Source organism: Nycticebus coucang, chromosome 11 (assembly GCF_027406575.1).
Source record: "Nycticebus coucang isolate mNycCou1 chromosome 11, mNycCou1.pri, whole genome shotgun sequence".
Classification (NCBI taxonomy): domain Eukaryota; kingdom Metazoa; phylum Chordata; class Mammalia; order Primates; family Lorisidae; genus Nycticebus; species Nycticebus coucang.
Genome location: NC_069790.1, coordinates 112482217 through 112498301, shown reverse-complemented (window position 1 = coordinate 112498301; position 16085 = coordinate 112482217). Strand labels below are relative to the sequence as shown.

Below are 16085 nucleotides of genomic sequence, written 5' to 3'. Positions count from 1 at the left end.
GGATTTGGATGAAAGCAGGAGAAATGTCTTCTGCCTCTTGCAGTTGAGCAGGACTGGATAAGGGGAGAAAAGCGCCTGGAGCTGACTCTTTCAGAAAGGAGGAGGCAGCCTCAGATGGCTGCATTCCCACCACCTGTCCCTGGCCTGGGCCAGATGGGACCTGGACTATTTGCAAGTCCCAGGAAGTGACACATTTCCAGGCCTTTCTAAAGCTCTGGGCATCTCTGCCAGGAATACAGGTCCCTACCAGTCATACTTTATGGTGAAGCTTAGAGGTCGCTTCCCTTGGGCAGTCTTCTCTGTCTCTGCCAAAATGAGGTGAGGCACCCCCCTGTTGCTCCAGTAACCTGTCCTCCCATCGTGCCTCTCAACAGGTTGTATTTTAATTGCTTGTTTACCTGACTTTCTCCACTAGCCTATAAACTGTGAGGGCAGGGACCGGGTCATTTTTGTTCACTGTTGCAACTAGAATACTTAGTGCTTGGCACAAAGTAAGCATGTCAGAAATAGTTGTTGAATGAATGCATACACACATCCATGAACAAACAAATAAGATAAAAGTTAAGGACCCATCATTCCTTCTAGGTTTCTAAGGCCAGGTAGATTGGGCAAGGCCTGCCAGGTCCCCGGGTAATGCAATCGTACATTAAGGACTAGAAGCAACCACAGGAAGGCTGGGAAGAACTAAATGGGCGATGCTTTGGTGCCCTTTCTTGTGCGTTTGCCAAATGAATTTGATGAAAGACAGTGGGTTGGAGGGATCCAACCAGACTTTGCCACTCGGGACCTCTGCTCCTGGTGATTTGAGATGTGGGGCCAAAGGAGAACGCACAAGGCATGCGCAGTGGAGAGCTGTCTTTCTCCTGGAACAGGGCAGATGAATGACATCAGTGCAGAGGCCATGCCTGGGAAAGGGACATCCTCTCCGGCTAGTGCAGGTGCACCTTCAGAGGATGAGGACAGCCCTGGTCTGGGCTGCTGGAGTGCAGAGGCTGCCTGGTGGTTCCACTGTCACTGCCCCCACCAAGGCTCCCAGTTGTTAAACTGATAGCATATGGCCTTGGTGTACTGCCTCTCCTGCATGGAAGTGACGTTTGGAAGAGCTCAGACGCCTTGTTAGAAGCCTCTCTTTTGTCCAGCAGTGATCGCTGCATATGTCTGTTTCTATGTGCTGAGCCTTTCACGTTTTGTCTCAGGGTGCTTATGTCCATGAGAGGTAGGCAGTGGTCCCCCAGAGGACAGAGAACCAGAAATGTCCACCAGGCTTCTCCAGGCCCCCGTTAGTAAGCAGCAGAGCCGAGATTTCAGATCTGCTCTGCTGGGGTCAGAGATCCACTCCTCACCCTGCCATAGCCCTTGGCTCTGCTCTGAGATGGCAGCCTGCAGGGGGCGCCAGGCCTTCGCACAGCACCAGGTGGAAGGTGGTGGGAGGTGCAGCAGGGTTTACGGGCTGGGCCTGTGTGGAAACCTTATGTTTCACTGTATCCAGTTCCCGTATGTTGCATATTTAGGGATCTAATCTGGACTGTTTGCTCATCATTTCATTACTTACAGTGCTTGGTAATATTTTCCCACTGAATTTTTTTATTGTACCGTCTCCTTAGAGGTACTTTTATTTCTGACTTTTTAGAAGTTAAATTAAGCTTTGCTTCCTCTGTACCTCTTTCTCCTGAGTAACATAATCAATGATCCCTAAACTCAAACGTGAGCATATCCGGGAAGCTGTGGTAGTGTAGAAATCTTGTTTAAAGGTGAAACTTTCAAAGTGAAAAACATCATTTTGTGTGGACGGAGCATCGTATAATATATCTGGTTGTACTTTAGACCTGAGGGGTGAGGGTACGGTGTTTAGCATCCACCTGTGTTGGAAATTTTTTTTACAGTATTTCTAATGAGCTGCTTTTCTTCCCTTCCTCCTCCTCCACCCCCTTTTAATTTTTTCAGATCACACACCCAGCCGGCTGCATGTCTCAGTTTATTAAATTCTTTGGAGAACAGATCCTCATCCTCTGGAAATTTGCCTTACTTCGAAAGCGCATTTTGATATTTTCTCCCCCACCTGTGGGCGTTGTGTGCTACCGAGGTAACTAGAAGGCAGGGTCAGGGGCTCTGCCCATATTCCCCAGAACAGAAACTGCTGAGTCTTTCTGTCACTGACCAAGCTCAAATGAGTTCAGGCCAAAGCAAGGGGATCACAGACTTTAGCCTCAGAAGCAATGTGATTGGACATGGGCTGTGGGGGCAGGTACAAGATGTATTGGGAGACCTGTCAGCAGCCTGGCAGGAGATAGGGACTGGATTGAGGCAGAGAAGATGGATTCTAGGTATATTTAAGAGAAAAACTGCACAAAATTTGTTGTCTAGTTGGGTGGTAAAGGCTCTGACAGGTGAGGTGGTGATGAGAAAGCATCGAGGATGAAAAAGGTGGTGGGACCACCAAATGGGGGACTCAAGAGTGCTGGGTGGGCTGGTTTGATAGGGTTAGGGTGGGACACATGACAAGTGCATGCTGCCTGGGAGGCCTTCCCAGGAGATATGCACCCCCCATTGTGTAGCAGGGTTAGGCCTTTGGGGAAGACTGGGCTGAGTCAAAGATTTCAGAGTGGCCTAGAGACAGCACTGATGACGGGATATGCAGTGTCACCTGGGGGGAGAGAGCACAGAGAGGTGTGCCAGGTGCAGGAGGGGGACTGATGAAGGACAGAGGGGACTTCGGGGCAAGACGCAGAAGGAGGGGACTAGAAGATGCAAGGGTTAGGCCAGAGTTCAAAAAAAGCAAAAGGTCCACCAAGACCTAAGCAAGGCCAGCAAGAAAAAGACTGAAAACTGTCAATTGGGTTTGGTAAGAGTGTTGTTGATGTGGTTCTACTAAGCTTCTCACCCTTCAGTCTCCTCAGACCATCAGGACCACCTGGCTGGGAGGAAGTGGGTATTAGAGACCCTTCACCGCTTCCCAGAGGCTGGCTGTTCAGAGAAGGTGCTGGCAGCAGCCTCTGATGTGGGGAAGGCAGATGCAGACTTCCCCTCCCCCTCCGTCCCGCAGTATACTGCTGCTGCTGCCTGGCCAACGTCTCGCTGCCTGGCATTGGGGGCACCATTCCTGAGTCCAAGCCTTTCTTCTACGTGAACGTGGCTGACATCGAGAGCCTGGAGGTAGAGGTGTCCTATGTGGCCTGTGAGTACAGGGCCCTGCCCTGATGTTCCAGCCTTTCTCCTCCCAGACATGGGGCTCGTGGACTCCTTGTTTCCCTGGTGGGGTGGGCGGGTTTGTGCTGCCCTGACCTTGGGTTCCACAGGCACCACAGAGAAGATATTCGAGGAGAAGCGGGAGCTGTACGATGTCTACGTGGATAACCAGAACGTGAAGACACACCATGACCACCTGCAGCCACTGCTGAAGATCAACAGTGCCGACAGGGAGAAGTACCGGCGGCTCAACGAGCAGAGGTAGAGGCAGCAGCTGGGGCCAAAAGGGGCCTCTGCTGGCCCGGATGTTCCACACTTCCCAGGACAGCCCCAGGGTGGTAGGCGGGGGGTCTCTGTAAAGCCTGTCCACTAACCCATCTCTCATGATGCATTTCTGCCAGTCTGATGCTGCCCAGGAGATGGAAGTGAGGGGAGGCCAGGCCCTCTGTGTGTGCCCTGACAGGAGGGCAGCAGGTGCATGTGGTTGTCTTTCTGATGGACATCTGGAATCCAGGCCCTGTTTATATCTTTCCTGTCCTTTCTCTCCCTACTTTGGGCTGCTGCTGCTCCCTGGCAGGTGGTGGCCCATCGCAGATGCCTGGCTGATGCCTTGCCTGTGACTGGGGTCCTGGGAGCTGTGCCAGAGTCTGATGGTGTCTCCTTCCCTGCCTGGGGAAGGGCAGCTTGGCTAGCTTCCAGAAACTCCGCAGTGACCTAGTTTAGATTTGCCTGTGTGTAGTGTTTAAAACAGCTGTTTATTAACTGTCTCCATTGTGGGGATCACTGTATTGGAAACTTGTTTATGCACCGTCTCTTGTCATTCTTAAGAATCTGGTGATCCCTGTGAAATAAATGGCATCATACTCATCATCCCCATTGGATGGACAGTCAGGAAAGATTGTTACTTGCCTGAGGTTACTAGGATCACAGCTGGCCCCAGACCCTAGGGGTTTGGGGTCCGGGCCCTGTTTATCCCTTTCCTGCCCTTTCTCTCCCTGCCTTTGGGCTGCTGCTGCTCCCGGGGCAGGTGGTGACCCATCGCAGATGTCTGACTGATGCCTTACCTGTGACTGGGGTCCTGGAGCTGCGCCAGAGTCTGATGGTGTCTCCTTCCCCACAGGCAAATGCTGTTGTATTCCCAGGAGGTAGGAGAAGACTGCAGCCCTTGTGAAGAGGACCTGTTTGTGCTGTGAGTCTTGGGCCTAGGCTCTGTGGCCGCTCAAGGTCCCATCAGCACTACTTTGGATAACCTACATCCTTCCCATGTCACCCACTGAGATCCATGAGTGCTCTCTATTGCTTCTAAGGTCACTTAGAGCAACCTTGAGCCTTGAAATGCCATTGGGGGATCCAGAGGACTTAAGGAAAGAAGCAGGGGTGGACCATTAAGAGAGAACAGAAGTCTCAGCATTGGTTTTCTTATTGGGCTTTTACATCCAGGACTATCCACCGCATGGAAGTTCCTTGTGTCCCTCAGGACTCCAGGACTTTTCATCTATTGCTTCTTTGAATAGAACAGATGTGCTGAGTATTATGGGATAATTTGAATTTTTAACTCTCAAATTAGATCTCTTTCCCCCAGATCCGTTAGTGGTGGGGCGGGAACCGGGGCTTTTTCTACCTCACAGCACTAATTTCGTCCAGCCCTCTGTGACATGAGCGGAGTTGTGACTGAAGCAGGATCAATTCTCCGAGCTTCCCGTTTGCTCTTCTTAGCTCATACCCAGGGACCTGACTCGGGATTGGCACTTGGGATTTTTTTTTTTTTTTTTTTTTGAGACAGAGTGTCACCATGTCACTCTTGGTAGAGTGCCATGGCGTCACAGCTCACAGCAACCTCAAACTCTTGGGCTTAAGGGATTCTCTTGCCTCAGCCTCCCAAGTAGCTGGGACTACAGGCACCTGCCACAACACCTGGCTATTTTTTTGTTGCAGTTATTGTTGTTTAGCTGGCCCAGGACTGGGTTCAAACCCGCCAGCCTTGGTGTATGTGGCTGGCGCCGTAACCACTGTGCTATGGGTGCCGAACCTGGTACTTGGGATTTGATGTAAAAAATTTAATGTGGATGTTTCAAGGAAGGTGTGACACTAGTCTGACAGTGGACTTTCTAAATCCTGCTTGCTGTTTAGGTGGAAAGTATCTGGGACTTGGGCAGAGCCACAGTCTCATCAAGGTTTGACACGTGCCATTGCCTCTGAAATGCCTGTGCACACGGAGCTGCTTTAGGCACTGGGTCCCTTTGCTGAACCCAAGAGCTCTGGGGACCCAGCTTAACTAGAGTGGGAATCCTTCCTGAGCATGCTCATTTGTCCACACAGTGCTCCAGAGCCATGACTTGTAAATCTTGTTCCATGCATAATCCTCCTCTTCCCAGAAAGAATAGTCAAAGAAGAACACACCCCCAGGGATGATGTTGGCTGCCAGTGTCCCTGCCTGGGGCTGGCCTCCTCTTCCTCCTACACCTGCACTTCTGGGCTGTTGGCTTCAGAATATCCCTTTGCCAGCCTCAGCCCCTCCGAGCTCTCCCTTCTCTGTGTGGACCTTGTCAGTCTAGGCTGTGTGCGATGGCTCGGGGGCTGGAGGACCTCTTTGATGCTCTTCTTTGCTCTAGAAGGCTCACTTGCTGTTGCTAGCTCTGATAACCTATCCAGGGCTTCAAAGGTGACTTTGAGTTTCTCACTTTAAGTCTTGTTTGGCCAATAACTGCATTACTAGGTTATTGTTTTTCCTACATTTCTTTTCCCCTTATGACTAAACAGAAATAGGAAAGCAGAGTGTGGGCCCTCTCCCTGAGTTTAATGGAAATTACCATTAAACAATGGTAATTTCCTTCTCACCAGTAAAATGAATTTTTAGCAGTCAGGCCATTGCATGCTCAGAGAGTTCTCTAATCAAGTGGGATTAATGTCAAATGGTTTCTTTGCTAACCTTAATAGCATTTTTTTTAACCTTAATAGCATTTTAATACTGGTTTGATTTTACCTTTCACTCTGTTTTCTTCCTTTAAAAGATACATTTGTTTTTGAAGCCATTAAAATGTGTATTAAACAAACCAGCATATAGCTTCAGTGTGGATAATCTGCTGAACATTTTGTTTTCTTCCCTCCCTTTTCTGCGTCTTGTCTTGCAAATTTAGGTTTTTTCTAGAACAGAACAACCGGATATTTCAGACTTTGTTGGAGGTGTCTGCCAGTCAAGACAAAACTCTGACAGCAGAGCATGCCCGAGGCATGGGTCTGGACCCTCAAGGAGACCGGAGCTTTCTCATGGACCTGCTGGAGGCCTATGGCATTGACGTCATGTTGGTCATTGACAACCCCTGTTGTCCGTAGGAAGGACACAGGGCTCTGGAACCACTCACATGGGACAACAGCAGCCTGGAGTTCACCCTAGACCTCCAAAGGGCCTCATTTCTTTCTTAAGTTGACACAAAGGAATATTGTTTATACTTTCCAACAAATGTAATTTTTGCAATCTCCTTTCTGCTCTTTCTACCCAGAAGTAAGGTGAGACCACCCTGGTTTTGTGGCCTGCTTTGGCATAGGATGTTCAAATTTGCTACTTTCTCCGAGAGCTGCTTGTCCTTTGGCTTTGGTCTTAGGAGTTAAATCACTCCCTGCCACTGAGCCCTGGAAACATAGGAATCGACAGACTGTTCAGAATGTCTGTCTAGTCTTTACCCCTTGGTAATAAGACAACCATCTGTCCAGTATGGACTTAGATATCCATCCACCTGAAGGCAGAAACTAGAGCAGGTGAGCAGTCAGAGTGGTTGTAGGAGTTGGTAGTCTAGGGACCAGACCTCTTTTCTTGTTAGCTAAGGCAACTCAGTCTTCTCTGTTCACTTGAGCTGGGACCACAAAAGGCCAAAAGGATGTTTCTGACACCAAATATGAGTGTCTCTTAAGGGTAGAATGACAGGGAAAGAAAGGTTGCTTATAAGTGAGCTGGAAACTAAAATCGTAGAATGAAGCCTTGGAACCTTTCTCAAAGTAATGGTGGCAACTCAGTGGAATATTCCTCTTTCTTGGAAGCCCTCCTCTCAGGATGGGTTGGCCAGTTCCTTCAGGGTCAGTGCTAGCCTTGGAGCTTGCAGGCAAATTTTACAAGTTAACCTCTCTTAAGGGCTAACCATCCTCTTGGAGTAATTTGGGTATTTTTAAAGGGTAGAATTTGGGCCACCAAAAGTTAGAGCAGTTGAGGTTCAAGCAGCTTGGAGAAGAAGCCCTCAGTTTCTTTATCTGGACTAATTCTCTGAAGGCGCTGTCAGCAATGCTTTTGGGCAACACAGATTTCCTGGGTTCTGGAATAAAAACACCAGAGCAGGTTAACTCAGAGGTTGGAGTGTGATGGTAACAAGACTGTTCATTACCCTGGAACCCTGACAAACTTAATTTTTCTTTAGCAGAAGCAGTTCCTTAGGCTGAGCTAATTGGTCCAGAGATCTAAAGATTTGTTGGAAAACTCAACAGTGCCTTCACAGAAGAAGTGTCAGGAAGCCCTGAGTGCCATAGTGCATTTATCTGCCTTTTGAGGTGTTTTGGTCTGGGATGGGTGCTCTGGCTACCTGCCGGTTCTCTTCAGCTGGCATTTGAAGGATGGCAGGGTGAGCAAGACAGGGGCCATCAGCCGGTCAGAAAGCTGTGAGTTGAGTTGAGGCCCTTATTGCCATTGTTGAGGTGACAACTCGATACTGGACAGTTTCTTCCTTTTCATCTTTCTGCCCAGTTATTGGAGCACACACAGATGCACCCATGTCGCTGACCAAGCCCCAGCCAGCCTAACGTACACAGCAGAGAGACAACCTCTAAATAGATGGGTCACATGTCTCACCTGGAGGTGAGGTTCTTAGGGCTTACTGCTGTATTTGAGTATTTTCACTGTATTTCCTTGATACGGAATCCAAGACTGAAAGAATTGATGCGTAGACATGCAAATAGACATTAATCAAGGTGTAGTATCTTTTATGTAAATATATAAATAAGTTTGGGCATTGAAAGTTAAACTATACAACTAATACATTTTTTCTCTTTTGTAGTGTGGGTTTAGTTATCATTTCAGTAATATATGTACTTACAAAAGAAAAAAAAAATCTATGTATGTTTAAGCCTGTAGCTTCCCCTGTTCGTCCCTTTATGAGCAGCCCTCTTGTCTTGCCCCTCAAGGGGTAGGGTGGCTTCCTAAACTTGGGTCAGATGATGATTGCTTTTAGTCAGCCTGAGGCTCAGCGTATCCTAAGTTGGGGGTGAGTGGTTAGAGACAGGAGGAGGGTGAAAGGCAAGGCCTGCTTCTCCTGGAGGACACAGACCCTTTTTGTCTGGTGTTGGGGAATTTGCTGGAAGTATGCCTTGTCAGCAGTTCTGCTCTAGAGCCTTCTAACTGCAAAACCTTTTGTTTCCTTGCTGTTTTAACTCCGAGTCTGATGTAAAGATAAGAGCATGAAGATGAGGGTCCTGTATTTTCCTTTGGTGAATCAGGACTTCTGGGTTTGTCCTCATGTCATGCTTTTCTAGGCAGCTGTCTGGCATCTCCTTGTGTCCACCCTCATGGGTGGGTACAGGTGGCCTGGGAGGGGAATGTACCAGGGCGGCAGTGCCATGTCTTAGGTCTCACAGCCGGGGCCTGGCTGACCTCAATCAGAGCTGCTCCCTTTAAGAGGGAACCCAAGGAATCTACCCTACCTTGCCACCTTCTTCATGGGGTCAGAAATCTTGTGCAGAGCTTCTGCATGGCTGAGCAATACACGCATCACCTCTTCAGTTACCTTTGTCACGGTTTATCATCCTGCAAAGTATATTTTGCCTTGTGAAGTTGCTTCCACGGTCACCGTCTGAAACTTGCTCTGTCGCAGTTCTCCTGCCCCATGTTAGAAATTAGCAGGTACAAGCCAGTGACATTTGCTGCCAGGTCTCTACAAGAGGAGTGAGTATATGAGGTTCTAGACACAGATGCCTTCACAGTGACACAAAAGCAGAGAGCCATGTGGAACTGCTTTTCTCTTACTCTTGATAGATTTTCTGAGAAATCTGCTTTTGTTGGGAAGAAGGTGGTGAATGGTCTGTTAGCCCTATGGGGGCAGGCATCATTATTACTGTTCACCTCCTGGAGCAGGGTTGGGAACTAGGGTAGGGGGAGCCTCCTGCCCTTCTCTACTATTGGGCCTCACCCCTCCCCTGCCTATGTGGCTTAGTCCTGGGCAACTGTAAGCCTGGCCTCGTGCCATGCTGTGAACCATGTGCTAACTTGGAGATACTTGCTGACCTGTGATGTTGGGGCTGCCCCATCATTCCTCAATGAGTTAGATTCCTTATGGGGACAAGCTAGGTTTGGGTTAGTATCCATGTAGAATATGGTGCAAATGCCTGTTAAAGATGTTTTCACTTTTTGTTGTTGTTGTTTAAAAAGATATAATACTTTTTGAGTGTTTAAAATGTCTTTGGGAGACAGTAGAAGTTTTACCACAAAGCTCTTTCAGTGGCTTATGCAAGGCCAAAGAGCAAATAAAAATATGTATTTCATGAAACACATCTGAATGGGGTACCAGGAGGATCACATCTTGGAGCATCAGAGGTTTGTAATACGTGGATGCAGGGTAGCATGAGTAAAGGCCCTGATTCCAGGCCTGCGCAGGTGAACCCGAGTCAGAATGAATCCAGGTTCCCTGAAATTAGGGAACTACCGCTGTGGTCCCATCTCTGCTTCACCAAATGCCTGTGATTGTCAAGTGCGGATTTCTCTCTTCCACAGCTGTCAGAAGCATCTGGGTTTCCTCATCAAAACTAGTTTTTGGCAGCCTGCGTGCTGTCTCTGGACCTTATCACAGAGATCTTGCCTACCCATCCTGTGAAATATCCTTAAAGTCAAATTCCATGCTTGCTGTGCCTCATATTGCTGGATGAGCAGGTTGGCCAGTCCTTCCCAGGATGATTTTTTCACTTCAGTCCAGGAAATTTGTTTGATTTCCAGTTTCAAAGTCTCTTGCTTGAAGTGCTCCTTAAATTTTTTTGAACTCCTTCTTATTGAGCTCCTCTAGATACCATATGAGCCCAAAATCAGAGAAGAAAGATGACACCATTTCATCCAGGCCACAAAAACCAGTCACTCCAGGACTTCCCAGTTGATCTGTGATGAAGGGCAGCTGGATCTGGGAGGAAGAAGTCTGTGGTGCCCTTTGATTGGCCAGTGACTCACTCCTGCCCCATTGGCTAAGGAGGGTTGCTTGGGATTTCATTCTGGGGTTAATCTGTAGCACATCTCTCAGCTCGTTCTCTAGGGCCTCGACCTTGGAATCCAGCTCCCCCCGAATAGGAGGACCTGGAGGTATGCATAGTTCCGATGCAACATAGTCCAGGCAGATAGAACATCTACTTGCTTCATTGAAGTGTTCGGCCATGACCCTGTCTTTCCTCCACTAGGCTCCCTTCTGGCTTCCAGCTGTGTCCAAGGACAGCTCAGATCCGGAGAGAAACTCACTTTGTAGGGATCAGGGAAAATGTGATGCTTTCAGTTTTTGTAGGCTCAGCAGATGGTAATACTCAGCCTTTGGGGAAATGTCCTCTTTTGGCTTAGAACTTTTTCATTATGGAGTCAGAAGTGGTAAGGCTTATCTCCTACTAGACTTAAAAACATGGGCCAAAAATTGGTTTAGAATCAGCCTTGATTTTAGTTAAATATGAAGCATCCCCCAAGCCTGGTGTAGATCCATTCCAGTGTTCCTGTCCCTCCTGGGGCCTGTCCAGTCCTCAATAATTAGATTACAGTGAGAAGGTACTTGCTGCCCATCATCATCCACATCCACATAGCTCTTTCTCTGTCTGGCTTGGGGAGGGAAACAGAATTCACCAATGTAGCTATAGGAATAATTTAACATAGGAACTAGTATTTATAACTTGTTCCATGTGAAAATCAAGATGGGAAAGTTAAGAGTAGCACACAGGTGCAGGTAATTCCTGATGTCACGTGTGAAGATTCATTTTTCATGAAACTAATATTTTAGCTAGAAGATAAATCATAGTTACATCACTGTTTTTCATTCTGATGGCTATGAGGATGGATTTGCTATCTCTCTAGATACATTGAAAGCCCTTCAAACAATAAAAAGATGAAATTACCTTTAAACTGATGCCTTTGGGGGACCTTGTGTAAAGGGCAGTAATGAATTAACCTATTAGTGGTAGGACCTTAACCCTCCCAGAGGTAGGGACCTCAGGCCATTTCCCCCGCTTTGAAACTGCACAGCCCAGGGTACGGACTGCCATGCTTTCTGCAGCCTCCCTGTAGGTCCTCAGAGAGCTGCAGGATGCAGAGGAGGGGCAGATGAGTAAAACTGTACGATGATCAGCTTGTCTTAGTGTAATGGCACTTCTAAAATGGGCAAGAAAATTAATGCAGGGACCAATTTGCCAGGCATGGGCTTAGTTAAGTCCCTGGCCGGCAGGCTTGAAATCGGAAATGTCCAGCCCTGCTGTTCCTTGCAGTTATACTATGAGGTGAGAATCCCACAGAGCCAAAGGCTGTCCTCAGCAGGCCCGGTCCCGTCCCTTCTCATTTCAGGAAAACCCTTTTCTGATTCAGGGTAGGGGAGAGGAGTTGTTACAGGCTCCTTTTACTCCCAACTCATGGATGTTTAATATTCCATTTTTATTACTAATATACCTCTGTTCCCAGGAACTACTGGCGTGTTGCGTGTTGTGGGAAAAGGCTAACTGTGAATTAAGTTAATGTTTACTTATAAGAAATGGAAGTTTATTTTTATACCAATATTACTATGTGATGAACTGAGTATGCAGATACTGAAATAGAAAATTTCGAAACTATAATCCTGGAAGGAATGGGCAGTTTTGTAATTTGGTAGCAGCCGAGACCCCATAGAAGTTTTACTGTGTCAGTATTTCATTGGATGAGGCAGCTGTGCTGTGAAATCTTGACAGCACTCTTTAGGACATGAACATACAAACACAAACCTTAAGTAAAACTTTAGTATAAAATGGGGTAAGTGGGATCGTTCTGATTATTAGGCCTCTTAGTCAACTGGAGAAGGGGGAATGGGCAGTGGGAGTGGGAGGTGGTTTTATAACTAGCACTTTAATTCAATTTTGGAGCTGGAATTTAGGGGCACTTGGATGAAATTGCAAATTTAGAAAGGGAGTAAGAATTTTCTAGTGCTATGTAGAGCAGTGGTGGTAGAGAGATAGAGCCCTGCTTTCATCTTTTTAAGAATTTATTCTAGAATTCCATCATAACACAGCCTTGTAGAGCTAATATGACCTAAACTGGGAAAGTTAATTTAATTATCATAGTAAGGAAGGCACAGATTGCTTATGTTTACTGTAGAATGTTTATTTAGACTCATAATAAATTTACATACTTGCTAAGGACATTTGGAAAATGTAAGGATAAGGCAAGGTGTTATAAATTAGCCCGAGTTGATCACAAAAAGTCCACACAGGGGTAACTAAGTTAGATAGTTGCAAATATATTTAATTAGCATTAGAGTGAAAATTCCTTACTTTGGGTAAATTAAGCAAAGATAAAGTATAAAAATTTTTTAAGGTGGTGTTAGAAAAGAGCTTGTGTCTGGCATACACACAAAGACTCAGCGAAGATGGTAGAGTCCGTGCTTTTGAACAGCCAGCCTGGGTGGAGACTGCAGGGACAAAGAACAGAGGACAAACAAAATGAACTTCCTTTATCTACCCAAAGCTTATTGACTAAATTTTTTTTTTTTTCATAGTCCTGGGAAATAAACCCTTCCTGGAAAATAAATAGTTGTAGCCTTGGAAAAACTGTTTTCCTGAGTTAGGATCAGCAGAGCCTCCCTGTCGCCTTAAATGTAAAAACTTTATTTTGATTAATACCCTAGCATAGGAGTTATAGCAATAAGAGAAACTGAATCTACTTTTGTTTCAAGTCCTTGCCTCATATTATGAAATAAGACAGTACATAAATGTTGCCCTGAATGCTGGTGCACACAGGTATATTGTGCTCTCTTTGTTTTCATGTTGATAATTTTAAAGGCCTAAAGAAAGTTGGGTTAACTCTGAAGCTAAATGTTTCTGGAAATGATTTTGTTCTGTGGTACAAATAACATCTATGTATGTCATATCTGTATATATCTGAACCAAGTTGTATGCAGAGAGGTTGATAAAACTATATTTACAGAAAATGATTTTTACAATTAAAGTTCACACTTTAACATGAACACACATGCTGCCTTCCTTCACCTACTTCATAGGAAGTAACCTGAATCGAGAAAACAAAATTTGAAACAAGGCATCTTTATGTTTAAAAATAAGATTCTTAATGTGGCTTAAATATCCTTCCCTAAGCGTATGTACCACTGTGATTAGCCTTTTAGGGAAGAGGCCAGATTCTGCAGTGGTCCTCTACACTCCCTTACAGAACCAGGATATGCTAAACTCTCTTGGTTCATGAAGAACCTTACTTCCTTACTCTGTGGCAGAGGTATAGGGTGGCTGATCTTTACATTCATGTTTGGAGCCACCTTTTATCTTTTTGCTAAAAGCAGAACTTTTACCACCACCAAGATATAATGCTAAATAAGAAAGCCTTATTTTTTGTGGACTTTCCATAGCTGCTCTATTATCCATTAAAGCATTGGTCTTCACTCCGTGTGGTACATGTCTGTCTTGAAATGTATCTTCCTGGGAATGAGCCTGTAGCCAAGGCCTGCCACCTCTGCTCCTCCACTTTCTCCTTCAGTTTTCCTTCTTAGGTCTCATCCATCTTTCTATGGTGCATTGACCTCTGGACTGTGAGAACCTCAGGGGCACCCAAGGAAAATGTCAATGGTAGTATTAAAAGTAAATAATGCTAATGACTGGCTAACAAAGCCTTAGCTAATCAGGTGGTTTTTAGTTCTTTGCTTTCAATAAACTAATCAAATTGACAGATCATTAGTAATAATTTTTTGATGATAGGGCACTATGATTTTTGCCATGTAACTCCAAAGGGATTCAAAGAACTGCATGACACAGTTATAATTCTAACTGATGTTGAACCCCATGTCAGCTATAAGTAACATTCAGGTATTCTTGGATAAACTAATTAGAATAGAGAACATTGTAATAAAATGTTAATTTTTAATAAAACCATTTTGCTATCAATTATATACCAATGATTACAATAACATTTGTTCTGTGCTTACATAACAAAGCAAGGATTAAAATTTATTTCTAGTTATATTTTTTTGTTGATGAGAAGAATCAATGTCAAGCACAAAAATATACCACATTAGGATTCTTTGCTGAACGTGGCATGAAATACACAAAGTGAAAAACCAATTTAAAATTTTCTACTAAAGGACTAGTTCATTTATTTTTACAAATGAATGAAGGCTGACAAATTGGTATGGTATTTAAATTACACTTGGTATGTTTAAAAGTAATGTAACAGTTATTTTTAAATAATATTTACATGACACCAGAAAGCACATATTTTGGCAACTATTTAACTTCTCATGAAAAATTATAGATATCAACTTAGATATATGAGGAAATACATGATTTTTCAAAATACTTTGGGGCTACATGAGCAGAATAGTTTGTGGACCACTTAAAGAATCAGCTGGGAAGGGTGGCCAATTTTTGAGGTCCCATCCCCAAACTGAATTACCACAATTGGAGTGGGCCCCAAGAAAATCAGTTTTCAACATGCACCCCATGTGGCTCTCATGCAAACCAACATTTAGGAAGCACTACTTTAAAAAAATAAAACATGAATATAGTTTATGGTATTTTTAGCCATGGCTGAAGAAAATACCCTCACATATGTTTCTAGCTTGAGGATAGAACTGAAAAGAAAGCTAAAAAGAGCCACGGCTCACACAGCACAGTACACCCGGGAGAAGCCTAGAAACAGGAAAGAGCAGCGGGGGAAGGCAGGCACTTGCCCGGGTTTTCCTAGGACAGTCAAAGAACAGTGCAGGATGGGGGTGCATACTAGGGAGCCTGCTCTCCACTGGGACTGTGCTTTGGGAGAAAACAAAGCCTTTCCACCCAATCCATCTGAGGATTTCCTTGAACCAGCCTGAGGAAAATATTTAGGAGGGACGATTATTAACACTAACATAAAAGCATGCGCTAGCACAGCAGGTGGCACAGTACACCTTGGGAAGAAGCATGGCTAGAAGAAGGCAGGGGTACTTGCCATGAAATGCCCTTGGGGTCCTGTGACAGCGCTGCCAGGACAGCTGAGGCACCTGTTCCCTTTTGGTCCCACTGGTGGCCTAAAATGTGGCCTTGAAGCAACCAGCACCCATCTCCTGCCCACTCACGGGGCTGTGCTCCGCAGCGTCTGTTCCCTCTTCCTAGGGTCCCAGAAGAACTGCAGCTTCCTGGGGAGCAGTTTCACCTCCACGGGCATCGCTTCGAACTCCTCACTGTCAATGCTGAAGGAGCCCCCGGCTCCCTATGGGGAAGAGAAGACTCAGAACTCACAGCCACACCAGTGGTCTGCTTGAGTTGGAAGTCTCACCGCAACACCCAAGGAGTTCGTGACGGAAAACAACATCCTTTCTGAGGATTTATCCCAGCGTCCTTTCACAGTGCTGGTTCTGAAGGCATCCCAATTTTACCATCCACAAAAATGGATTTACTTACTTTTTTTGGGCCCCATCTCCTCCCAGAGTCTTCTGAGATTTGAGCAAGATGGTTATACATGTAATCTTCAAATACAGTAGAACCTCCATAGTTGACCACCTCCCTATATTGACCACCTCAAGTTGACCTATTTTTCACAGACCAGACATGCACCACATGTACGTTATCAGTCCCGTAGGCCTACTTACTTATGTTGACCACCTCCATATGTTGACCAGGTTGTTTTAGTCTCTTGGGTAGTCAATTTACAGAGGTGTTGCTGTATTAAGAGGAAGGGA

The 16085-nt window shown here is 45.7% G+C and overlaps 2 protein-coding genes across 6 annotated transcripts in view; one reads left to right on the top strand and one right to left on the bottom strand.

Annotated features, from left to right (window-relative positions):
* DENND11 (DENN domain containing 11) overlaps positions 1-13388 on the top strand; it is a 35067-nt gene extending 21679 nt beyond the window's left edge. For all 5 annotated transcript variants that reach the window (XM_053608531.1, XM_053608529.1, XM_053608528.1 and 2 more), the window contains 5 exons: positions 1945-2083; positions 3044-3175; positions 3297-3447; positions 4307-4375; positions 6324-13388. In XM_053608531.1, coding sequence (XP_053464506.1) covers positions 1945-2083; positions 3044-3175; positions 3297-3447; positions 4307-4375; positions 6324-6519 — 687 coding nt within the window. In that variant the 3' untranslated portion in view covers positions 6520-13388. The remainder of the gene's footprint in view (positions 1-1944; positions 2084-3043; positions 3176-3296; positions 3448-4306; positions 4376-6323) is intronic.
* A 136-nt stretch (positions 13389-13524) lies between these two features.
* Positions 13525-16085, bottom strand: part of AGK (acylglycerol kinase) — a 92988-nt gene continuing 90427 nt past the window's right edge. Inside the window, exon 16 of the mRNA XM_053608534.1 lies at positions 13525-15616. Coding sequence (XP_053464509.1) covers positions 15479-15616 — 138 coding nt within the window. The 3' untranslated portion in view covers positions 13525-15478. The remainder of the gene's footprint in view (positions 15617-16085) is intronic.